Source organism: Medicago truncatula, chromosome 5 (assembly GCF_003473485.1).
Source record: "Medicago truncatula cultivar Jemalong A17 chromosome 5, MtrunA17r5.0-ANR, whole genome shotgun sequence".
NCBI classification, from domain to species: domain Eukaryota; kingdom Viridiplantae; phylum Streptophyta; class Magnoliopsida; order Fabales; family Fabaceae; genus Medicago; species Medicago truncatula.
Window position 1 is genome coordinate 42,054,444 of NC_053046.1, and position 27,765 is coordinate 42,082,208.

Below are 27,765 nucleotides of genomic sequence, written 5' to 3' on the forward strand. Positions count from 1 at the left end.
TCAATAATAAATAAAATAAATTTTCACTCTTATCTTTATTTTTACAATGATAGGTGAGAGGTAGTGATGGAGTAGAATTTGCAATTTGTTTTTGTATTTTTCTATAAATCAGACTAAATTACTTGGTTGTGTATCTTTGATTATTAACCAATTGGACAAGTTTAAAGCTTTGTAAACCATTTTTCTTTGAAAAGTTTAAAGTCTTGTTTATTTTGTAAAAACATTTTTCACATTTCATTTTATAATATTTGTGTAATTTTAATTGCTAATAAAGAAATAATAGATTCTTGAAGTGAACAATTGTGTATATTTTTTTGAAAAATGTCAAACAAATTGTTTTTATTATTTTTATAAATGTATCGTTCTTAACTAACATCTTATACCTTCTCTCAATCACAATAGTTCACTTCAAGAGTCACGCATATCTTCAAACTTAAGCATTAATTGTCTTGATGGAGATCTTCGATCTTGATGTTGACTTTCAAGAACTAGATTATGTTAAGAAAAAAACATTCTTGCATGAACTCCTCCTTCTCATTTAGTTATTATTTTTATCATACAATGTCATTTAGCTAGAACTATCAAAGGTGGTTCATCAACAAATACATTAAACATCACCTTATTATTCTAAATTATACAATCTAGCAAAAACTCCTACAAGTGCAGCAGTATTGTAGGTACAAGCCTCCAACTGTTCAAAATTTCTTCTTTCATCTCTAAATTGGTCCTTATTATCAGGTCCACCAACAAGGGCACCGATGAGAATATTAGGGTTAGGCTTAGGACTTTCATACCAATTATCATAGCCTTGAGTGCACCCAATAAAACCCATGTTCCCTTTGTATGATTCAGTGGATGCACCCCTATGGTGCACCCTTTGAGGAAAATTTGAACCATAACCAACCAGATAGCTCATACCCATTGGATTAGAACCCAAGATGTAATCAACTTGTGATTTTGCAAAGGCTAAGAGTTCATTGGGACCCACCTCACCTTTTTGGCAATGCAATTTTTGATTTGTAGCTAAGAGGTGATCAGAATAAATGGCCAGAAGAAATGCTGCATTTGCAACATATTGCATATTGTTCCATTGGCGGATGTATAGTAAACCTCCTGGGGTGCGATCCACGTTATCTTTACTTGCATTGTTGAGATTAAGACATGCACAAAAATAATGTTCTGCTTTTGAACGATATTGTTTGAGTATCACTTCATGTTTCTTGTGTTTTTCTTCCATTAGGAGCTGTTAAAAGAAAATGTTAGGATATATGTATGAAAAAATAAATAATTATAAAGGAGTATGCATAATCAATTTTCATTTGTTTAAACATAGATCACATGAATTTCATGGTTATCGCTATTTGAGAGCTTATTTTATATTTTTATATTTTAGTGCATGTTTAGATTCACGGTGAGTCTGATGAACCGTGATTGAATTTGTAGCATTCACGCAATCATGCATTCTCGGCCGTCCGATCATGATCGAATGGTCCTAATTTAAGAACAGAATTATGAATAAAAATTGAATACTTTTTGAAAAGTATTTCTTTAAACTTGCAAGTGTGAGAAAGAAGGATTTACCATTGAAGCAATGGCTTGAACACCTGAATATTTAACATCCCAGCTAAATTCTGTCATAGCCCAAGTGGTCCCACCAAAATCATTAGCATTCTCCAAAACATACTTCAAATATTCATCCTTTTCTGTGGCCTTATATAACCAAATTGCTGCCCATAGCAACTCATCCATGTACCCACTAACTGAAGTATAGTAACCTTTAGCCACTTCAACACTCTCATCATACTTGCCCTTGAACTTGTCACCAAACTCAAACAACTACAACAATGTCACAACCATCTTGTTAGCTATAATAATCTATCATAGCCAATTATGTGAATCAAATTAAAATTTCATTTCAATTAAATCAAGTCAAATAACCAAAATATGTTATGGAATGTAAATAAATATATTTAATTACTAACAAAGCAACATGTATACCTGTTGTGCATGTTGCAAAAGTAGATGAGAGTAATGTGGATTTGTTTTCTTAAACAAAATAGACGCAGCTGCCAAAGCTGCGGCCGTCTCGCCAGCGACTTCTGAGCCGGGGTTGTTTTCATCAACTTTATATGCTCTTCGTGGCGTTGTCATGTCCTCCGGCCGCTGCCAACAATAATGATCAGTCTCTCCATCCCCAACCTGAAAAATGCCACTAACATAAGCTACACAAATTAACTACAATTCTATCCAAAGTTTAATTTTAATATGCTATATGGTTAAGCCGCAAGGGACACTACGCGTCAATCGTGGCAAAGTGTATGACATCTGAATACTTCATACTGTTTTTCTAATGAGTTTGGAAGGACTATTTATCCCAATCGCAATCAGGGCACATAGATTAAAAATGTCATTAACATAAGCTATACAAATTTATTATAATTTTATCAAAAGTTTTATGTTAATATGATATATGTTCAAGCCAAAAATGACATTATATGTCAGTCGTGGCGAGTCAACTTTAAAACTGTGTCGAAATTTGAATACTTCATACTATTTCTCTAATGAGCTCGGAAGGAGTATTTATCCCAACCACGGCACGCGAATTTAAAAGTCCATTAACATAAGCCACACAAATTAATTACAATTTTATCAAAAAAATTATGTTAATATGTTCAAGCCACGAGTGACACGATATATAACGTTGTGAGTCAGCTTTAAAACTCATTCAACATTCAAAAACTTCATACTATTTTTCTAGTAAGTTTTTAAGAAATATTTAGCCCAATCGCAACCATGGCACATGGATTAAAAATACCATTAACATAAACTGCACAAATTAATTATAATTTTATCCAAAGTTTTATGTTAATGGAGTATGAAATATGACACTATGCGCCAATTGCAGTGGGTGAGTTTTGAAACTCTTTCGACATTTGAATACCTCGTGTAGTACTATTTTTCCGACTAGCTTAGAGGGATTATTTATCTCAATTGCAACCACGGCTCGTGGATTAATAATCACTTCAAATTTGAAATTAAATAAAAAATCACAATAATTGAATGAATTGAGGTGAAATACCTCTACCCATAGAACATTTGGTTGTGTGTGAGCCTTGATGAAATAGTCAGTCCCCCACTTGATAGCCTCCATTGCATGGACATATTCTCCGGCTGCGGCGATTTCTTCGCCGTACTCTATAGCAGCCCAAGAAAGGAGAGTTACGGTGAATGCCATCGGTAGCCCAAATTTCACGTTGTCCCCTGCATCATAGTAGCCTCCCACCAAATCCACCTAAATGTGTCCACAAAAAAAAATGTTGAAATTGATACTGAAGTGAACGTAGGCATAACAAAATATTGAATAAATATTCAATTTAATCTTTGAAATTGTAGGATTATATCTACCTAGTTTCTTACATCAACAATAAAATGTTAATCAGATTTATACATGAATTGATATCTACGCAGACTATAATAACATTAAGTTGATGATAACATCTTTCAAAAAAAAAAAATTGATGATAACACAAATACATTTTTTTTTGAAGAAAATAACACAAATCCATTTGAAATTAAATCAACCTTAAGGATGTATTTGAAAACATGCTATAACTCTAATGATCATTTTAGAATATTAATAATGTTGGATACTAAGTTGATACGATCCTAAAATTGCATAAAAATAAAAATTGTTGACTAAATCTCAAAATTCATTGATCAAATTGGGTGTATATGCAACAAAAATATCATAGCCATAGTAGGCAGAAAAATATATATGTAATGTACCCCTTGTTCTAGGCCATCAGTGAGACCAGAATGGTGACGCCAATTGACCCTTTGATTGTGGGGTAAGTGACCTGAACGTTGTGCCTCAAAATAGAGAAGGGTTTGTGACAAGGCTTGGCCGTAGTTGAAGGATTCACAAAAAGGAAGAAAGATTGTAATGAGAGAAAGTAAGACAAAGCATAGTGTCAAAGACCATGTATTCTTTTCAACTTTGCTTGTCTTCATTTCTCCCTAACTTGCTAAGACTCTATCTCTATATCTCTTCTTCTCTAGCTATATATGAGTGTTAATCATGTAATGCAATTGTTGATTTCGACTGTTCGATCGAAATTAATGATAAAGGATGTTTAACGTTGATTTATAGAGTTTTGTCAAAATAAAAATATCGTTTTCTAGAAGGTTATGTTTGAACGGTCTGATTTCAATATAACGATCAAATTTATTAATGGTAGAATCTAGGGAGATTTATTGGATTTGTTTCTGGGATTGTGTTCATATTGGTTCACTTTAGAAGGGCATATGGTATGATTAATTGTTTGGTTACAAATTCAAAAATCATATTGGAATGTGATTTTTTTTCTTCTGTATAATCGCGTTCCCTTCGATCCCATTTAGATAAAAAAATGTTTGACTTTTGTATTTTTTTCTATATGCTTTGAATAGTTGTCATAAAACTCATTTAGGAAGTTCAAGCTTTTTGACTTGTTTAAAAATAGTTTATTCAATTAATTTATTGGAAATTTAAGTATTAAACGATACACAAATGTTAATATTTTTTACAACGATATACAAATGTTCATAAAAATTGTTTCCCTTTCATTCATTACTTAACCAATAATCCTTCTTGTCACTATTATAAACAATTTTGTTAATAAAAATTGTTTTCCTTTCATTCATTACTTAACCAATAGTCCTTCTTGTCATTGTTATAAATAATTTTTCTTCCAAATTTATTGAACAGAGAAAGCTAATTGTTACTGTTTGATATAAAATCCTACCAATAGATAAAAATTAATAACAAGGACAGTAGAAACTTTCGGATTAATTAATCACTCAATCTTTTAAGTTAATTTTTTGTTTAAGATGGTTTCATAATTATAAAACATTTTAATTTAGTCTCTTATCTTATCTTCGTTTCGTCAATCAATTTTATCATATTCCGTCAATTTTACTTTAAAAGTCTTTTAAAAGTCTATAATAAACAAATATTAAAGATGATCCACCATATATCTTACTATTTTTTTATTTTTACTATCTGATTTTTTTAAAGGATGATCATTGTTTCACGTAGATCTATTGTATCTTACATAGAACCATCAACAACAATTTTTTCTCTTTCTTGATCTTATTATTTCCTCTTCTTCAAAGTCAATCTTCATAAATAAATAAATAAATAAATCCATGTGCTAAAAAACAATTGCGGCCATAAACCCCTAAAACCAATAAATTCATAGAAAAGTGTCTCCCTCCTAACTTGCCAATTGTGTTCGCCTAATTGCTAATGTGATAATAGTGTGCTAAAAAAACAATTGCGGACGTAAACTTCTCACAACCAATTAATTTCCGTCCCAAATTATAAATTGCTTTGAAAAAAGATATCAATAAACATTAAAGTTATTTTTTTTATCATACCCTTAATTACTCTCTTCTTTCAATTATTTAATTTATTTTTCACATACCCTTTATTAAGGATAATTTTGTAAAACAACTAATAATATCTTTTTCTCACACAACATTAATTCTATTTTTTAATAGTCAATACGTATGAAATAACCAAAATAGTATTCTCTCATTTTACTTTTTTTGTTTTCTTTATACCTCTTCTTTCCTTCTCCTTTTGTTTGGTTTAGGGTTTACACTTCACTATTTGTTTAAGAATACTATTTTTTCAACATTTTCTCTAGCATTCATTTTATCAGGTGAAATCCATATGAATCCAATCATTTAATGTGAGACATATTTCTAAAGTATAGAATTCTCATTGATTTCATCTAATAAAAAAACGAGTGTTGGAAAATGTATTAAAAAGAAAGTGTTTCTGACACTCGTCTTTTTTGTTTATCTATCAAAGCAAAATAATTTGTCAACACGATTTTGGCGGCTAATGTCCCGCCTAATCTGCAAATATAGTCCGCCTAATTTCTATAAGGTTGCCAATATAGTGTGCTATAAAACAATTGTGCTGCTAAACTTCAAGTTCAGCTTTGCTTCATTTTTTGTTCATTCATGAGGGAAATAAACATAAATGATTGATTATTAGGACTCATGAGTGGAGTTCACTTATTAGAATGGACCCCACTAATCTACCATTGTATCTCTCTCATACATTGACAATAAATTGAGCAAAGTAAATTAAACAAAGTCATACTCCTAAAATTCTCGGTTATGGCCAATACCCATATTTCCACATGCAATTGCGTTCCCTATAGGACACTGACTTAGCTCCTCAAAATAATTAGCATCTTGTTAACGAGTGCCCTAAGGGTACTCTTTAAGAAATTCTAATAAAGAAATTATTCTTTAAAAAGGTTAAAAACTCCAATTTCCAATGCATTGATTTCATAAACTTTGATAAAAACTTACTATTTAAAGTTACTAAACAATGCCCTAAGGGCTTGTTAACATTTTCCAAACAATTAAGGCAATTTATTAAACTTATCAGTTCCCCAGCTAATGCAAAGGATAAAGATTGAATATCTTCAAGAAGAGTGATATGAACACTCTGACAAATAGCTATCATTAACCAAAAGAATGGTCTATAAAAAATTGGTATACATCAATACTTAGACAAAGAAATCAATTTTGATATTACAGTATTCGCAAGCTTATTATATTATACACACAGCTAAACAAAGAAATACTTGTATGTTACCCATCAATTCGGTAACTTACAAAGAATGTGGAAATACGCGCCCCACAGTAATTAGAAACACTGCCTATATTGCATTCTCCCTCCTCTCTGTCTCTTTGCATCTAAAAGAAGTTCCCTCACCTCCACAACGGTATCGCGATGATTTATATCTAAATTGACATTTCTTTGCCAAATCTGGATTCAAACTCCTAAAAGGTCTTGGGGGATTACATGGCGCCGCATTTATAATAACACCTATAGTGATTGGCAAACAACAAAATACATAAACCAAAAAGTTTACAGCTCATAGAACCCGATCTACATGTAAATAGGATACATATCTCATATGTATGCCTCTTCACTTAGTTGCTTTGGCAAATTTGCTTCCACAGCAGGATGAAGCCGAATCCAAATAAGTCGTGAAGAAATACTTCCATGATTGGTACATTAGGCCACAAAGAATATGAAGATCATCAGAAAAAATATCAAAATGGCAAATATTTTGATCATAAGCCATCTATTTGATGATATTCGGTTGAGATGCCTCAATAAAGAACTGTGAGCTCCTTCAACATTTGTCAATGACTCGTCCATGTTGTCATCAATCCTGCCCGAGTAAATTACATTTTACGTGTTTAATTCTAATTGCTAGAACATGTGAACAGATATAGCTTCACATAAAATAATATATTTTGATACTATTTTATATAACAAACACCAAGGTCTTGATTAAGAGGAGAAAAAAGTAGTGCACCGCAAAAATATGAATCTTTAATAGTCAGATAAGAAAAAAGTGAAAAACCTGATAGCTAGCTCTCCTTGATGGGCAACCATTGTAGCCAAATGTGTGAAGATTCCACTAAGTTCGGTAATAGTAGATTCCACATTGTGCAGAGCACTTGCCCGACTTTGAGCATAGTCTTCGTGTCGAGGAACAACCTGTTGTACCAGAGACATCTCCATTTGCTGGGATGGAGTGTTTTCCACAGCTAACCTTCGTCTGTATCAGCAATGACAGCAAATTTACCACATGTAGGCATATGGCCGTTTAAGTTAGAAAATATACACATCCTAAGCATAACTAAATTTTTTAAGAAATTCATACATAAAATGCAACAGATATCAAGAACCTAATGATAAATTTTTGTAAGAGCACTCGTAAGCTTGTTTAGGCATTAGCCAAATAATTGACATACGACAAGCTTCAAATTGAAGAACCGCATCGAACAACTATCTTGTGTGATATTCTAGTAACTACCCACTCAAATAATATAATCAGAAAGTATGTAAATATCAAGATGTTCGAAGCTTAATTTGAAGAAAAATGACAGGGGCGTTATGGCAAGGAATTTACTACATAATTAACATAACTGGTGTCAAAATAAGATATTAAAAACTGGTATTAAGCGCCAAAACAAAAATACAAGAGACAGTCCTAATATTTAGGCGCCTTATAGACCTGAGTTTATTTTGCTAATAAACTTACTAATGAAATCATTGATAAGATGATTCAAAGGATTCAAGAGACAGTAAATGAAATACACTATCTAGTTTGTAATTAAATTTCATGAAAATGCAATCATTGAAAATAACTGACACTGGACAAAACCATACCATTACTGATGGACAAATTGACAATTCAAAGAGTTCAATAATACTGAAGGGCAGAGGACAGTGGGACTATATTCCCCTCATTTGAGTAGGATTCTGAACTAGGTTTCAACACATTAGAGTTGGGTTCATTGGCCATGGGGGCCTTTTGGCTTCATTGCAAACTTGCAACCAAGGTTGTCAGGATCGCGATCTAGATCTCGAGATCGTACGATCTCGCGCGTCACCAAGCCTCCGCCGAGTTGGAGCGGTTCGAAGATCGGAGAAGACGGCGGAGCGCAGAGGAAGAGCGTAAGACCGTGAAAGCGGCGCTCAGTTCCGCATTAGAAAAGATGTTCGACCCGATTTGTTTTTAACCCGACACATACCACACTGTTTCAACCCGTTCTGGGAAGTTGGGCCAATTGTAAATTCCCATCAAATGTTGCAACGATGTGTTTATTCATGTTTTCGAGAGGGTGACTTCATTTATGCTCAGAGCTATGGGGTTAATATTCAATACAACATCGCTCATCTTTTTTGCAGATGGGTTTGTGTCAGGATATCATTTATTCTACACTCATCCAATTGCCATCAAGCTCGCAAGTCTATAAAGTTAGCCAATGTTATACAAAAATGATTTTGTAAGCGAGTTAACTATATTTTCATATCTAAAATCAGAAACTAGTTGATTTTGAGTTAACTTGAAAGTTTGAAGACCATGGGGAGGAGGGTTGGCTTGGCTGGATCATCATTCGGAACCAGATGTTACTTTTTGTAAATGAGGAGGTTAGTGGTGGGGATTCAAATGAGGGAAAGAGGGGAGGCTTTTTTGGCATGACCGATTAGGGTAGAGGATTTTCTGTATGAAAGAAGTGCAACTCTAACTTTTCAGAGCATCCTCTGTTTTTTCATTATGTTTGTTGCCCTGCCATTTTGTGAATGGGTCTCTAAGATGACTCTCTGCTTGTAAGAATTTCACTTCTCTGTTCCTTCAGAAAGTTCAGTGCTGATTTCTCTTTTTCTTGGAACAGGTCATTTTAAGTTCACATACAACAAGAGATTTATTATCCATGAGAACCAAATGAAAGCCACTTGTTTTGATATACATAAAATGCTAGCTTAAATGCTATATGGAAATGTAAAGGGGACAATTTGATCTAATAGCTTTAATAGAAATTGTAAACAAACCTTAGCTGATTGCCAGCTGGAATTCCATTTGATGGCAATCTGCATAAAACAATAATCTTTCAGGAATTAGACTTCAGAGGCTTATCATTTCCAACATAAATAACATAAGACACAAAAATCTATTATATTTATTATTTATAAACACATACAAATTACAATGAAAGGATCTTCAGGACTAAATTTTTAAAGAGACGGTTATGAATTAATAAGTTACAAAATTACAAAGCCAAACTACATTATAATTTTGAAGTATTAAAATTATCTTGTTTTTTTTAATCGGCAAATATTATTGAAACCGATACTCTAGCAAGACGCAAAGAGACGGATAATGAGAAAAAAACGATCCCGCATATAGGCGTAACATCAATATAAAACAACAAAACAACCCCCGAATAAACAACGGTGTAAGGGCCCAAAGAAGAAGTATTAAAATTATCTGTCGGATAGAATCTATAATTAGCTATGTCATAGTTAATTCTGGGTTCCTACTTATGCGGAATAACAGACACATGTACAATTCCAAAACCTGTGATTGTCGCATACCAACGATGTTAGATATTTGTTAACAGTAGAAAAGATTTGAGGAAATAGAAAAATAAGTAGTCGAGACCAAGAGACTTTAACAATGTTTTGCAATGATTCACTGATATTTAATGAAGCAGCTAACGAGAAGTAAATATCTGAAAGGGGATTCAAACGATACCGAGGGTGATTCCCTTCAAACAGTTTACAGTTCTAAAGTTTGGGTTTAAATAATTTAGTTCAACGTTCATATCAAGTTCAAAAGAGTAAACATAGATCTTTTATACAGAGTATAGGCCTACCCTTGCATTATTTGTGAGTCATTTGTCAAGTCTAACATTTAAATTTTTAAATACTACAAACAAGAATCACCTATCAACACATAAAATATATATGCTCTGCTTCTCTTAGATGACTATCACCAAGAAGACTATTACTTGTTTAGTTAAGCACGGTATCAAAGTTGAAAATAAAGTATTTTTCTTTCTGGTACAAGAATTAAACCTCTACTATGTCATTGGGCGAGTGTTGGGAAAGAAATGAAGTATTGATACCCGCGACTCAGAAAATGAATTATATATCATGTCAGGGGTAAAATGAAACAATAAAGTTTAGCTAGGTAAGACATTAAGACCAACGCACAATCACATACATATGGTCAGATTGAACAACTGACCATCCTATGATATGACAAGAGTATTGAAGAATAAGAGTTTTAAAATTTAAAATTCAGATGCTCCAAGTAGAACTAGAAAGCGACAACCACTTTCAAATGTTTGCAAAGGCATAAAAGCAAAGTCAACCTTTAACATGATATTAAAATTACTTACCCTGATGTTTGTTGTAAACTCTCAGTTTCAAATGCATTTGTTGAATTAGACCAAGGTGGTGGCTCAGTAGTTGGCTTTGGCTGATGCTGTAAAGGGTTCTTGGAAAATATTTGCTTCCTATTCTCATGAGCCTTGATATTCTAGTGTACATGACATACATTGACAATATAAATTACATGGCAGGAGAAAAATTGTGTGACATGTGATATGCATAATCAATTGATTGATAAACATACAAATATAGATTTAATTCATATACACGGTCAATGTAAATATTTTTAATCGTCAGATGATTAAAATCATTTGACATCCGTATAGTCAATCAAGGATTGCAGAAAATAGTAGTTTGTTCAAATTCTGCTTTGCTATAGTGCTATAACTCCTATAGCCACTATTTAACAACACTTTGTACTAAACCGCATATCGGAGAACAATAGCAATTTGTTAAAACCCCCCTATGCTATAGCGCCGCTATATCAGCTATTTGACAACGCTGTTTGACATATATAAAATCATTTGACATAAATAAATTGGGTGACATGTGATATGCATAGACAATTGATTCATTGATAACATACAAATATAGATTTAATTCATATACACGGTCAATGTAAATATTTTCTAATCGAAAGATGATTAAAATCATTTGACATCAGTATAGTCAACCCAGGATCGTAGAAAATAGCGATTTGTTCAAAATCTGCTATGCTATAGAGCTTGATAGGACCCATAAAGAAAATATTCCAATGGATAGTGAGAGGTGAGTTGGCAAGTTGGTTAGGAAAACACACATGGCAGCGAGTGAGGGGTGAGGTGTGTGATCAATTCTTCTGTAATATTTCCCTTTTCAATCAATAATACTCCGTACTAATTTTCTTTCTCTCTTAAATCGGGTTCCTATTAGCGCTGATATAGCCACTATTTGACAACAATTTGCACTAAACTGTCTATCAGAAAACAATATCAATTTGTTAAAACTTGCCTATGTTATAGGGTCACTATATCCACTATTTGACAATAGTGTTTGACATATATAAATTGTGTGACATGTGATACGCATAAACAATTGATTGATTGACAAACATACAAATAAAGATTTTTTACACTCAATCTTAATCGTCATATGATTATAATCATTTGACATATACAATTATACATATCCTATGTTACTTTGGTGTGATCTATGAATCACTAACACAAACATTTGGACACGACAAACACATATACCGGACACATCTACAACAATCACATGTATCAATGTTGACATGCCTTCTATCAGAAATATCGGTGCTACAGTGTTTGTGATTAACATATTTACCTCTGTCCTAGTAGTCAAAACATCTTGAAGATGCTTTGTGGCACCCATGAGCCTGTTCTTCAAGTCATCACAAACAGCATTGGAATGCACAACTCTATCCTCTGAGTAATTCTCATCAGCTAAATCAATCTTTTGAATATTTTGTAAATCCAAAACAGCCGAATTCAACGTCGTTATATCAGTCTTAATCAATGCAGTCAGCTCTTGAATTTCCATTATCGGATCATTAAACATCGACGATTTCTTCGCCACTAGAATAACAAATAACATCGATGATTAAAAATGAATATGATCTCTAAAGCACCGATACTTCCGTCTAGGGAGTGTCGTGTGTCTGGTGTCAGACACTGATGTGATTACATTCAATTAATTTAGTTTCTCAAATTATTAGTTGTATCGAGCGTGAGCGTGAGCGTGTCCGTGTCTGTGTAGATTATAATGATTAAATTGCTTACATTTAGCGAGCCTGGCGATTTTCTGAGAGGTTTCATGGATTCCTAATCCGATTTGTGATGCTTTTCGGTTGAAATCGGATCTTGAATAGGAAATTTGAGAGGTAGACGGTTGTTGATTCGGCGGTGCAGTGGCTCCGCCTCCTCCGCCGCCGATTTTCTTGAGAGTCTCCGTCAGTGATCGAAACTCCGACGTGCGATCGCGGTAAGTTGAAGCCATTGTCGGAGGGAAATCTCACTGATTCACGCAACGTATCAGTTTCATTGAGAGAATGAACAATGAAATGGACCGAACTAGAGATGGTAGATTGGACCGGGTGGTTAGACCGGTTTGGTTTGGGGAAATGGATACCAAATGAGTTGAACCGAACCGAGTATTGTCTTTAGTACCGGTAGTTGTGACTTGTGAGCGATGTGTTACTAACTTAGGGTCAAGAAGGACATTTACTTAAACTAACTTTTAAATTATATGTGTTCTTCTCTCTCAAAAGTTTTATCAATTAGGTCTTTGTGTTTATGTTTTTGTCATATGATGGGGAACTTAATTGATTAATAAAAACAAAAACTAATTTGAAATATTAATTGAGTCAAAGATTAATTTGAGAATGATTTACAACAATATAAATCAATTTGATAGTTTACTCCATTTATATCATTTTGGTGAAAGGTGTCAAGGGAAGGTTGAACCGTTTATCACATACCATTTTTTTTAATGGAAGTATAAATAAAAGAGAACATATATTTGTACACAACCACTTCATGATCAAAATACTATTAATATCATAGATGTAAGGGAAGGTTGAATTGTTTATCGCCTACTTTTAATTGATCATCTTTTCTATGATAGTATTTTTATTATGAAAGTGGTTGTGTACAAACAAATATATGTATGTGTGTATGAAATATAGATTGGTATAAAATTCTAGTTTGGGATATATGTAGGGATAAAGAACAAATTTATTTTGTACCAAAAAAAAAAGAACAAATTTATTATTATTATTTTTTAGAAAAATATTTGGCCACGGTTGTGTACAAATATATTATTGTTTTTGTTTGGATCTCCATTGATTATATATGTTTCACCTCTTTCACAATTTGGTGGCCTCTTGGAGTAATTTTATCACACTTCTCAATTTGTCCCCAGCTAGGTTACAAATGTAAAAAGCAGCTTAATTATACATTGTATCTCACAATATATTGGAATGAATAAACTTGATCCTTTCAATCCAAAAGTGAATTCTCTCCTTTCTCTTTAATACTTCTTCTTATTCTAAAAACAATAAACTTGTTCCAACATAGAAGATTTATTGAAAGCGACAACTTTTGCTTCACCTATCTCTTCATGCATCACAACTCCTTCATTTCTCTCTTGTAAGTATACTCTTATGTTATGTCCCTCACATTTCCCACTAATCCTTGTAAGTATACTCCACCAATATATACACCTCACAACTTCTGCATCACCATTTCACAATGTCTTTCACCAAAAGCAAGTATGAGAGTGAACCCCCCACATTCACCTTCAATGAGCCACCCGATAGTGTCTTTTTCACCAAACATTTTGACAACTCCGCCTACACCCCCTACCGAGCTCCAACATGGGTGGTTTGGTTCCTGAGTGTCATCGAGGTGGTGATTGCTGCAAGCATCATCCGTGCGATTTTTTCAACTATCTTACGGAGGCAGCGTTCAACTCCTCATGCAAGACTGTACGTAGGTGATAGATGATTGTTAAAGAAGTAGTGATTATCCCAATTCGAGAAGGGATGAGTCTCCTAAAGAAGAAAGGAAGGCTGTAAGTTTTTATGAATATTTTCTTAATGATTCAACAAACGTACAATCATTCAAATACACATTACATTAAGTAGTGTGTAATCAAAGTTTATAAAAGTACAAAATTAATTTATATTTGTATCATTTCAATATTATTTTGTTATTTTATAATCTCTAACAATCGGTAAATAATATCTATATTAAATATTATTTTCAACACACACGCGCACGAGGATATACTATTACAATATGACAAACCAAAGTTTGATTTATAGCTCACAAAATATTCATATTTAATTAGTGTCTGAAACACATCATATAGAATTACTTTCGATTGAAGAAATTTATGAATGTTTTATTTAATTTTATCTTATTGTATCTAAACATACTTAAAAGACCTCTATTTAAATTTCGTTTTAGACCTAATAATAAGTAAATTAAAATATAGAAAATAAACACCACTACAAGAAAATATAGTGAATGTGGTCACACAAATTTTCTCTAAAAATTATTGTTGGAGGTGAACTATTTATATCTCTAGTCATATATCTCTTACAAAGTTCATATAAACCAATACATCACCCATTCAATTTTTTTTGAACAAACGAAAATGATGTATATAAAACTGCACCAGTTATTCCCGCACAAGGCGTGCAAAAGAGAATAACCAATTAAAAATATTTACAAAGAAACGATACGAGCCATAGCAAAGCACCAACGAAAGAAACAAACAAACAAAATTACAAGTGGACGCCCATACAATGGAGCGGTTTCAACCACCAGTCATGATAGCTATACATAAAAGTCGCCTAGTTTGATTTTAACCATAAAAAAGATGTCAGCTTAACCTTTTCAATAAGCAAAACAGACATCACCCATTCAATTCCTTGTAAGTTTTCTTGAAAATGATGAAAATTGAAAATTGGATGATTTTGTTCCTAATTGTAGTCGGGGTGTTGTTTGCTAGCATACTCATTTGGATTGTTTTTCAAGCTTTCTCATGGTTGCCGCGTTCAACTCAGCCACCATGGTTGAGGTCCAGGACTTGCCCGTGTGCGCCAGTTGTGAGCATGAGTTACGTGATTGGAAGGTGAGTGTTGTTATTATTGTTTATGCAGAGTTCCATTTTGCAATTGTAGCAGTAGTAGAGTTTCACTTCCATGCTTAGAACACGAGATATTATATGGCATAATTACAATTTTAGTCCCTTGACTTAATTTCAGATAACAGTTTGATCTTTTATCTTTTTTTCATTTCAATTTGGTCATTTTTGTCCATTTTCATATACATTTTCAAGCTTAAAAAAGGACCAAAATGAAATAAAAAAGAAAAGATAAAGGATCAAACTATTACTTAAAATTAAGTTAAGGGATTAAAAGTGTAATTTTGCCGATATTATTTATATGTTTGAATGTATAAGATTATGCTTTTGTTGATTGTACGTTGTCATCAACTTCTACTGTTATATTACACATACATGTTGTAATATTCCATTTGATAAAATAAGTAAACATTGAGAAATTGTTGTGTAGGAACGAACCTAACATTATTCTTACAAACAATAAATTAAAACATGACACGTCATTGTTTTATTTTAAAATAATTTGGAAATAATTTAAGAAATGAAAAACCATTATTGGTGGTGGCGAATACTAACCGTAAGTAATGGTTGAGAGAGAAGGAGTAGTTGTTTTCCATTTCTTAAATTATTTCCAAATTATTTTAAAATAAAACAATAACGTGTCATATTTTAATTTGTTGTTTGTAAGAATGATATGTTAGATTCGTTCTTTCTACTGCGCAAACGCATATATCTAAATAAAAGTGATAGGTTAAAAAAGAAAATGTTACTTTCAAGTAGCAGTTATTCCATCAATAAAAAGATATAATAAAAGAATAAGAGAGGATTAGAACACATCATATAATTGTTATTTTTTAATACAAACAATTTTAGACATAAGATAAAACATACTCACCATAAAATAGAAATATAAATAAAACATAATCTCTTTAACACATTGTCATACAAAAAACAATATCTTTAGCACTTTACATTTCCGAAATGGAATAAAGCTAGTTATATAATCACTTTATCAAAGTGTGTTTCAAAACATGTATATACTTACATTTTGAGCTTTCTCCTAGTAATGTTTTCTATTCTCTACTTCTTATGTTTCCGTGGCCTTTTTTTCACTACCATTTTCCTTGTCTGCTTCTTCTCTCTTTACTTCCGACCCTCGTTTTTCTTCTGTCTCTCTGATAAGAGGCGGTTCTTTTTTAAGTCTCGAATGTGTATTTGTCTGAACTATATTCGCTTTGACTTTCTTGACAATGGAAAAATATGATATTTATGAAGAATCAATATTCATAGTAAAAAATATTTGGTAACTTGTGAACTTGAAATCCTTTAAATCAAAAAATAATAACTACAAATTAGCCTTGCAAAATGAAATAAGAAAAGAAGAGACAAATAGTCATGGTAGAGTAGAACAGACATCAAATTCCTTAATACAAAAATGAAAAGCAAAAAACTTCAAAAAAACTTACAATCTCTATGCGATGAACTATTTAATCTCTGACCTTATATCTTCCAACACATCTTTTTCACTACGACTATGCTAAATTTCTACTAAATCTTCATTTAATTATGGTTCATGCATCCAAACAAAAGTACAAAACACAATCTGTCAAATAGAAGAAGTTAAAAGCAAGTTAAAGAGTGCTTGAGATTTGCGAAAGCCAAAAAAGAGAAAGAAAATCAAGGGTTGTGCCCCATAAATTCCTCTGCCATGATGGGCAATGTCGCAGCGTCTTGCTTTCACCGCGTAAGACAAATATCATTGTCGTCAAAGACAAATACTACTCAGAATCGGTCCTTCTTCATTCTACCTTTTAACTTCTGTCTCTATGCAGACAGAGTAGAAGAACAAAAGCGAAGTGAAAAAGAGGTTTACATCGTGAGGGATAGGTGGTTACTTTTGATCAGATTAAAGTTGTAACTGCTCAAATCACAGATGTTCCATTCTCAATTTTTAAAAGCAACCATTGCTTTAGAGAACAACAATAAAGACAGTTGGAACAAAAATGAAATCATGGAACATTGTGAGAAACATGAAAGAAATGGTGATTCCATCAAAAATAAAAATTAAACAAATGATGATCATAAAGAGTGGAATTAGAAACACGTACATGCACTCTCTTTATTTTTATTCTTTGAGTTTGAGTATTGTCTTTGAATTTTTTGAGAAATCAAGAGCCACAGAAACATCAGTGAACCGTCATTGCTCAACCTGAATAAAATCACAACAATTACAAATAAATTCAACACTAAAGAAGAAGTAGAAAGTATATTTGATTATTGAAAAATATTTATATAGATAATTAGGACAACAAATAACACAGAAGAAGAAAAAAAGGAAGAAATAAACCGAAGAAAGTATCCATAGTGTCGTCACGGCAGCATTCAGTTCCCACTATCCTACCACGATTGCCTCCGGAGGCCAACAATGTCTTTCTTCAGTTAAGAGGAGAGAAAAAAAACACAACAATAACAATAAAAATAAAAAAGTAGTAATCACACTCTGACAATCTCTCATCCCGAGTGTTTCTGTGATTTACAATGAAATTACCCTCTCACAATCTACCGATTTCTTTTTTGTTTGTTCATATAAATTAGTTAATCTTCATTATCAATTGCCAAAAATTTCATGACCATTGCCAAAAATCTCACCACAAAAATGACTCTCCACAATATTGATGCAATGCATGCCGTGATTACTTTTGTTTTTTTTAAGGAATAAATTAACGTGTTTTTTGATTTTGTGACTGTGTGTCTGTGTAACCATAATGGTATATACAAATTTTTTTTATTTTTTTATATTTATTGTTATTGTTGTGTTTATTTTTTAGTCAAATCAAAGAATACAAGCACAAAAAATAAACACAACAATAACAATAAGAAAAGGGTTTCTAATCTCGGGAAATGATAATTTAATTAAAGGTGTTTGTGGTGTGGTGTGGTTCGATTTTGAGGTTAAAAGTCATTCGAACCGCAAGATAAAAAAGTATGCTGTTTGGTTTAGTTCGGTCGACTTTTAAAATAAAATTTAAACCAAACCAATGCAGTTTGGATTGGTTGGTGCGATTTTTGTAAGACCATAATTTTTTTATTTCCAACATTAAAATCAAATTAAAAAGCTAAAACATAACATATTTCCTTGCACCGTTGATGTTGTTTCTCTAAGTGCCTGTTTGGATACGAGGTAGAGTACCAAAAACGCACGTTTGGGACGGTCAAACGCGGTTTGACTGAAATTTTTTATGTTTGGCTTGCATCCACCTGAATTGCTTCCATCCCCAAAATTGCGGTGGATCTGAATCTGAAGCTACGATTTGAAGCTTCTGCGTTAGGCAGAATCGATTCTGAGTTTCAATTTTGTTTTCCAAGACCAACTTCCCTTATTACCCTTCCTTTATAAATGTTTGCCTGGGCTAAAAAATAACAATTGTTGTTCAAGATGAAGAAACCGAACAAGAGAACATGCTGAGATGCAGTGAATTGAAAATTAATTGTTTTTTTGAGAAATCTTGGCTCTTCTAGGGAACAAATTAATACATCTCTTCTGGTTTGTATATTTTGCAGCTGTAACTCAATTCAATTTCCACACAAGTGGGTGAGTCACTCACCGAGTTGGATTAGCTTCTACCTTTTTCTTACATTATTTTAATAAATTTATCCTCTCTTTTTTAATGATATATTTTTTGATGAATTTTTTTTCCAAAATATAAACCTATTCTATGATGTACTAAAAATAACTCTTATAAATCTATATTACTTTTAAATGAATTTGTGAACCAATAATTATATTTGTCTAATTTTAACTTTAATTAAAAGGATAATTTGATCATTACATATTCAAAATCAATTTTGATTCAAACTATCCAAACAATATCAACTCATAAAAACTCACTTTTAAACAAGTGTGTCCAAACATAAATCAATTCACATCCAACTCACTTTTAATCAAAATCAATTCTCTTAAACTCAATTCTAACAAAATCAATTTTCACCACCGCCATACCAAACACACACTAAATCCATGTGCCTCTAGCCATGCGTGAATGAATCCTCTTTCTTTCTAAAATCTCGCAAAGCGTGCGGCTCTCTTTGTTCCAAAAACGTGATCACCTGTAGCCGTTATCTCCAAAACCGTAATATGTTGTGCCAAAGTGTGATCCCTCCTTTTATAATAATACATGTCACGTTCTTTTTCTTCTTGGATCATTCCAATCATTTCCTTGCTTGACTCAATAGACCAAAAAACAATACTTTATTCAAATTGATTTTAAATTAAATAATAAACTAATAAAAATAGACTAAAAATTTATCTAAAATGACTCTAAAAATGTGATATGACGGACTGTTATCAATAGAGGCAAAGGAGAAGAATATAGGATTGGTTATTTGTTTTTTTATGTTTCATTTTATTCTCAAATACATTTTAATAGGATTGATCAGATGAACTCGTATTGTTATAATTTTACCTTACAAACACACCCAACCATTTGCATTACACAATAATGCATTTGTCATAATAAGAATCAATTTTTCTAAAACCACTTATGTATTTGTCTTAGAGTTTTGTTGTCGCTCATAAGCCCTCCCAAATAGAATGAAGTTTTTTCAGTTATTATGTATATCCTTTATAATGACTTTCAACACTTCTCAGTTTGAAATATTAATAAAACATGGTGAAAACTAGGGTACCCATGGAAGAATGGTGGGTAATTTACCCTAACCAATACACATTAGCCACATAAGCACATTTTAAGTGGTATCCATGAACTATCTTGACCCCACCAACAAATTGCTCATTTTCATTGGTTGGTGGGTAAATTACCCACCATTCTTCAAAGGTAATCTAGAAAAAACCATAAAACATTCCTTTGAAATTAGCATTCGGTGAATTTGATGCTTAGGTTATTTGTTTTGCATTTTGCGTTGGCTTTTGTCCGACTAATCTCAACACACGGGTTGTCAAAATAAAATGTAAAACCACACTTACATTCCGACACCATATAACCAAACTCATGAGTGTCATTCCCTCCCTTATTGATGGAGTCAACAACCTTTTTTAAGTCAAAGACAAAATCAACTTTTTTTAGTCAAAGACAAAATTGACTTTCGTTTAGACAATTGCAACACTCATGATAGATATTTGCGGTATACATATTAATTTTTTTTTTCATTAATTTTTATTATTAATTGAATGAAATTAATGCTTAACATGTACCCTATGGACACAAATTAACATGACCCTATTATAAAATACTACTCCCTCCGTTTCATAATACTTGTCCATTTTAGAGAATAATTTTGTTTCACAATACTTGTCACTTTCAAGTTTCAATGCAACATTAATTATTGTCTTGTCAATAATACCCTTGCATATTTATTGTAGAGAGAGAAAAAAATAAAATGAAATAATAAATGATTAAGGGTATTATAGAAAATACACACATATTTTCATCAAAAATAACAAAATTTATTCGATTTCTTGGTTAGTGCAATTTCTCCAAAATGAACATGTATTTTGAAACGGATGGAGTAGTTTACAAGCTCAACTAATCCCCAAAAAAACCAACTTGTGAATACCTATTAATTACCGAGAGACAAACACATAGATAGAGCAACAATATAGTTGCATTAATTCACCACACCCATAATTATTTCTGGTAAGCATTATTTTGACTTGAATAAATAACTTTTTGGTGAGATAGTTTAAAGGCCAACTAAGGAGCATTGAGATGTTCCCATCAACTTTCCATTCTTATCACTAATTTTGTTCTGCAAATTTTGATCTTGTGTTGATCTCCTTTATCAATTCACAGATCATGAAATATAATTTACACATCATAAACAATAAACTTCGATAATAGTTGCATGAATTAGGACACCATTAAAATTACATAAAAGAGTTTAGAACTTATCTCTTGAACCCATTGATTGTCAACGTGTATGTATGCTCTTTGATAATCTTGAATTCCAATTATATGTTGGATACGATCTTCATCTCCTTCTTTCTCAAACTTTGATGGGTAAGTATGTAGTATCATGGATAAATCTTCTGCATATGCCCCAAGACATATTTATTAGAGAAAGTGGAGAGGAGACCTACCTTTTCATGTAGGGTTACAACGGTTCTACCAATTCTTTCATGAATAGTCATAAGGTATCAAACCATATCCTTTCACAATGAGTTGAATGGTTCCATCCATCATGGATTCATTCAACTATAGGCTACATTATTTAAGTGCACCTATCACGTGATGTCTAATATCTATTGATCACAATATAGATATTTCAAGACTCATCAAGATATCATTCAAGCAATGTTTAATTTTATAAATCAATGGAAGACCAATACATAGAAAACAAAAAATTTCTAACATTGCTTGCATATTTGTTTGTCTTTTCCTTGAAGCCAACTTATGATAGAGCGTGTGAAATTGTACTACTACTAGTACATAATCAAAATGAAGGAAAAAAGAGTAAAAAAAAATGTGGATTTGATTTTTTTTATTTTTTTTTCCATCTATTCAAGTTTAGGAATTTAAACCACACCTTCATCTAAATGAGTTGAACAAAGCACTCTTTTTTTAAGGAAAAAGATAGGTAGACACCCTTTTTCATACACCTCTTATGTACACCCCCATCTATTAGAGGTATTTTAGTAATTTTACATCATATCACCACCCTTTTTCATCTCTTCTTTCAATGTTTTTGCCACGTGTCACAAATGTGTGTGGGTGTAAAAGAGTGTATGCCACCTAAGGTGGTTTATGTATAAGAGCTCTTTTTTAAAGTTAAGATTTAACATGTCTAATTTCATTATGTTTGTCATACATACACCTTCATTTGTCTATTTTATTTATTTTACCATTTACAGTGAAAGGAGAATCTAATGCTAAATACATAGTGTTTCAAATAAAGGTTAATGATCTTTAAAGCTAAACCAACAAATCTATGTGGCTAAATCTATCCACATAGATTTATTCGTTTAACCACAAAGATTAACTCTTATTTGAAATACGGTATAACTGACATTCGATTCTCCTTTCACCACAAATTAGATCGTAAAATAAATAAATAAAATCCTCCTATTATATAAAGGGAGCAATGAAATGCTACAACCAATCCACTACACAAACAATGTCTAGACTAGATCGTCACTGAATCCAGCTCCAAGGATTTTTCTCCATTTAATTTTGTTTTGCTTATTTTCTTTTAGCAGCATTTTTCTCAAAAAAAATTCTTCATTTCAGGTCGTCCAAAGCTATTAAGCCAACGATAATGAAGACTTTTTGGATCAACATTAATTATTGAGGATACGTTTGTTTAGGATTCCTAACATACGATCGTTTAAAATAGGAGCATTTTTGGTATTATGGGGGGTGTGAGGGATTAAAGGGGCACATAAAGAAATTTTCAAATGAAGTATACGTAAAAGCAAGTATAAGTAATTAAAGGTGTGCATTTTTGCTCATTGAAGTTCTTTGTTTTGATTTTATACCTTAGACCATTTACAATGGTAAAATACATTCAATAACCTTCAACACCCACTTTTTCAATTCCCAACACTCCACATCATTTTCTCTCTCTTAATTCAACACCCATTCAATTTTTACCTCTCCAATAGTTTTTTCATTCAACACCCTACCCCACCACCTTTTATTTCTTATTCTTATTTAATTTTATATTTTTGTTTTTATAATTACATAAAATTACAATTATCGATTATAATTAAATTAAAATGAAGAAACACTTAACAATTTTTATTTTTTTTGTAAAAACAAAATTTATTTAAATAATTTATTTTTATTTTCTTAACATACATAAAATGCAATACAACAAACTAAGTACGGGTCACACAAATAGCTTAAAATGCAAGACAACAAAGAAGCACACAACACACAAGTAATTTACTTAGTTCGATACAAATCATCTTCAATTGTGAAACATTCCAAACTTTGTCCATATGTGCTTCACTAGATCTGCTTGCAATTCGTGATGAACATTTGGATCACGCAACTCGGATCTAGCACGCACATGATTTGCAAAAGTGGGTAACACCTCGGTCGAGTATGGTTGTGCTGTACTAGATCCACTTCCCTCGGATTGCTCAAAATCGGTCCAACGTTGAGCATATGTATCTCGTTCATCCTCAACAATCATATTATGCAATATGATGCATGACCTCATGATGATACCCAAATCGGCTATGTCCCACAAGCGAGCTGGTTCACGGATGATTTTAAATCGAGCTTGAAGCACTCCAAAAGCATGTTCGATGTCCTTCCGACAGCTCTCCTGATGTTTTGCGAATAACTTATCAGGTTCACTTTGAGGAAGTCTAATTGATTTGACGAAAGTTGGATACGAAGGGTAGATACCATCAGCTAGATAGTATGCCATATTATAGGGACGTTGATTCACAAAGAAATTCACCCGTGGAGCCTTTCCCTGTTCCACATCATCAAACACCGGTGACCGGTCTAGAACATTGATATCGTTCAACGTTCCTGGACATCCAAAAAAGGCATGCCAGATCCATAGATCATGAGATGCAACTGCTTCAAGAATAACTGTGGTGGTTCCCTTATCCCCCCTGGTGAATTGACCTTCCCATGCTTTAGGACAATTTTTCCACTCCCAGTGCATGCAGTCAATACTCCCGATCATCCCTGGGAACCCCCGCATTTCACTAACATGTAGTATTCTTTGAAGGTCATCTTGGTTTGGTGCTCTAAGGTACACTTCCTCATACAATCGTATGATTCCTTTACAGAATCTACGTAAGCACTCCAATGCTGTAGTACCTCCTATTTTGATGTATTCATCAACCGCATCTGCTGCCACGCCATATGCTAACATTCGCATTGCTGTGGTACATTTTGCTAACGGTGATATACCTTCTTTGTTGGCGGCATCAACTCGTTGGGTGAAGTAGTTATCAGTAATTGAAAGGTCTCCAACGATTCGAAGGAAAACATGCTTTTGCATCCGGTACCGACGACGAAACATTGCATCGTCATATGTAGGCTCATTGGCAAAGTAGTCGTCAATGAGTCTTTGGTTTGCCGCTGCATGATCTCTATTTAAATATTTTCTACTACGAGATCCACTACCTTCCTCTAATTCTTTTCGACGCTGAATAAATCGGTTGACGATATAAGTGTCTTCAATATCACGTTTTTGTTTGTAGGCTTCGATATCAAAAGGATCAATTGATAGTCTTTGGTGATATTGGAAATAGATAGGAATGAGATTTGTGATATTAGAAGTAGACATGAGTCCCTATATATAAGTACATTGTGTGGTGGACACTGACGGATTCGAAATAAGTTATTGTATTGTATTAAAGCAAACACTGATAATTATTAAAGCAAACAGTGACGAGTAGACAACACTCTGATAATTATTAAAGCAAACAGTGACGAGTAGACAACACTCTGATAATTATTAAACCAAACACTACGGACTAGACAACACTGACAAATATTAAAGCAAACAGTCAGGACTAGACAACACTGATAATGTTGACTGAATACAAACAAATATTTGATTAAAATTAATTTTCAAACAGCTCACGCTCCAACTTCCCCAACAGCTCATTCTTCCGGTCATCGAGATGCTCTTCGTCCCTTAACTTTAGATACATTTTCATTTTTTTAGCTTGAGTCTTTTCTTGCAGCAACTTGTTTTTCTGTTGTTTCACCAAAGTTAACTCTTTCAATTGTTCAATCTCTTGCTCTTTTAATTCTTTGAATTGAACCCATTCCTTTTTCACCTTCTCCAATGTCTCGCCCTTGCTTTTCTTCTTACATTTTTTTTAGCTGCATCCTTACCCATTGGACGAGCACTAGATCCTACAGAGTCCTCGTAAGATCTCTTAGATCCACTACTTCCTGAGTCAACATTTCCTCCCACTTGACTACCATACCGTGGTTGATCTCGGAGAGCGCGCCATTCTTCCATTAAAGTAAATTGAACATTCTTCCCACATCCATATAATTCTTGAGCTTTTTTGAAAACATCATCTTCCGACCAACCGCTTCCTTGCATACGCTTAGCGCTATCATAAGCACCAACCCATTTATTTATTAATTTGTTCATATAATTAAAACGGTTTCGGCATGCAACTACATCGCGCGGAGAATCGAATGAGCAATGCTCGTTACAATACTCAGCAATTTTACCCCAATATGATTCACTTGTCTGGTTTCTTCCGACAACACTGCATGTTCCATATTTTATCCACCCACTAATTAACACCAAATTTTGTTCAGTGTTCCATGATGGTTGTTGGTTTCTCTTGCTCTTTGGAGTTGTATCCTCTGGAGTTGGAGCAACTTCATTATCTCGTGTCATTCCACCACGATTTATTTGTGATGAAAATTCAGGATATTCACCAACACTCTGAAAATTTTCATTCACCATTGGCATATAACCATTAAATGGGGGTGTTTGAGATGAATATCCCATCATAGATCTAAAATATGGATTAAAGTTGTTTGGAACAAAGGATGGGTGATTGAAATTTGAGGCAAAACCAAAATTAGACATGTTTTGAGGATTTTGGTTGGGGAATTGATTTGGGTTTTGAGGATGTTGGTTGAGGAATTGATTTGGGTTTTGAGGATATTGGTTGGGAAATTGATTTGGGTTTTGAGGATGTGAGTTGGGAAATTGATTTTGGTAGTTAAAAGGGTAATCAGAAGAATTTTGGGTGTTGGATTGATTGTTAGTGGGATCCATTTCACTAATTAAAGACTAAAACTTCAAAAGAAATGCTAATAATAAGATTAAGAGAGTGAAAATTATGGTTTTTTTTTCTGTGTCCAAATCAAATGATCCAAGTCTCTATTTATAGAGAAAAAAAAAATCACGAATTTTGGTGAAAAAAAATAAAATTATTTGCAATGAAATAATTGAGTCCAAAGTATTAAGAAGATAAAAATCCAGGCCAGCCAACCAGAAAGCGACGCGTGGCAGCATCTATCCAAAAAAGCTTCTCTCTCCGCGTCCTTCTGTCACAGACGCGCCTTGTCGGCGCGTGTAACGCACGCGCCAAAAAAAGCCCAATCCGAGCGTGCCACGTGGCTTCCGGCGTCAGGATTCAACTTATTGAATGTATTTATCATCTCTTTCCTCCAGCTCACTTTCAACACCCCCCTCTCCAATGGTTTGCTTGTTGAATATGGCTTTCAACACCCTCATTGTAGTTGGTCTAATAGAACAAGAAATTTTTAACAACTAAACTCATGAGCTTTCTTGACTTTCTAATTTTGTCTAAAAAACAAACATTTAACCCTTAAATTTAGGGTTAAATAAATTTTTAGTCAGTACAAAATTTACTTGTTAGTTATTCTAAAACTTTTCATCAATTTTAAGTAAAATCATGTTTATGCTTCGAAATTATAAATTAACTTCTACAGTTATTTTTGAGCTTTCGATTTCTTCTTCCAGCAACAAACCAACCCCTTTCGTTTCCTGTTGTTGTTGTTTCAGGGAAGCACCCACCAAGCCCAATGCTGAACCTACCCAAAGATCCCAACATCTTATACAGGTTTAATTTCTCTCCTTCTTTCATGGAAGGAAGTTGCTTAAATAATATTTTTTTTTCTTGGCTTCGTGAGAAAATATTTTAAATTAATCTAATTAGGGTAATTAATTACTACTATGATAGAAAATTGATTATTTATTTACTTGATTTTGTGAAAGGGTGTTGATTGCATTCGTCAAAAGTTTTGGATCAAAAGCTCGCTGTTTGGGGAAAATACTCTCTTCATCACTGTTTTTCTCTTCCTCGAGGTTTTCATTTGCCAAACACTGTATGGTCAATGTGGCCTCAATCAAAGTTGTGTTGCATTCAATTCTTTATTCTTTATTCTGTAGATAGTGGAATTGACTCTTATTTTGTTTCTTGTTTAATTCATTTCACAGGTTGAACTCCATAGTTCTATGTTGAAATTTGAAGATCATCAAGAAATTTGAAGATCTTCCAAGTTGAACTCCATAGTTCTGCAACACCAACGTGAGCTTGTATATATTTTTTATCAACCCAGTTGAACCTGCAACATGACTTCTGCTTGCTATACCTGAGCTAATATTTCCCTTAACATGTGCTAACATTTTTAATCAAATGTATATACCTTTTTATTGATTCTTGATTTGTTGGTAATGATGTATAAAATTAACTTTACTGGTGTTTTTGCAAGTCATACAGGGTTACGGGTTTCAAATGTTAGTATTTAGTTTTTGCCTTTAGAAAGTAAAGGTTCACTTGGTCAAACATCTTATGTCATTTGAAGTTAGATGTTACTTATTTGTGGCCTTTTAAGGCCTCTGCCATTTACTTAACGTAGATCTCATACCTACTCAAGTGTTAT

The 27,765-nt window shown here is 32.9% G+C and overlaps 2 protein-coding genes and 1 long non-coding RNA gene across 3 annotated transcripts; 1 reads left to right on the forward strand and 2 right to left on the reverse strand.

Annotated features, from left to right (window-relative positions):
• Window positions 1-537: 537 nt before the first annotated feature.
• Window positions 538-4,271, reverse strand: LOC11436102 (endoglucanase 11). Its single transcript, XM_003617573.3, has 5 exons — window positions 3,787-4,271; window positions 3,080-3,292; window positions 1,999-2,199; window positions 1,582-1,836; window positions 538-1,243 (listed from the first exon to the last, which is right to left on the reverse strand). The coding sequence occupies exons 1-5, from the start codon at window positions 4,009-4,011 to the stop codon at window positions 623-625; spliced, it is 1,515 nt and encodes a 504-aa protein (XP_003617621.2). The 5' UTR covers window positions 4,012-4,271; the 3' UTR covers window positions 538-622.
• Window positions 4,272-6,525: 2,254 nt separating this feature from the next.
• LOC11436103 (syntaxin-31) lies at window positions 6,526-12,812 on the reverse strand. The gene is made up of 6 exons (XM_003617574.4): window positions 12,544-12,812; window positions 12,089-12,339; window positions 10,771-10,910; window positions 9,419-9,457; window positions 7,440-7,637; window positions 6,526-7,244 (listed from the first exon to the last, which is right to left on the reverse strand). The coding sequence occupies exons 1-6, from the start codon at window positions 12,758-12,760 to the stop codon at window positions 7,085-7,087; spliced, it is 1,005 nt and encodes a 334-aa protein (XP_003617622.1). The 5' UTR covers window positions 12,761-12,812; the 3' UTR covers window positions 6,526-7,084.
• A 13,931-nt stretch (window positions 12,813-26,743) lies between these two features.
• Window positions 26,744-27,764, forward strand: LOC112421888 (uncharacterized). The gene is made up of 3 exons (XR_003012265.2): window positions 26,744-26,942; window positions 27,098-27,207; window positions 27,320-27,764. It is a non-coding gene; the product is annotated as an uncharacterized lncRNA (long non-coding RNA).
• Window position 27,765: the final 1 nt, after the last annotated feature.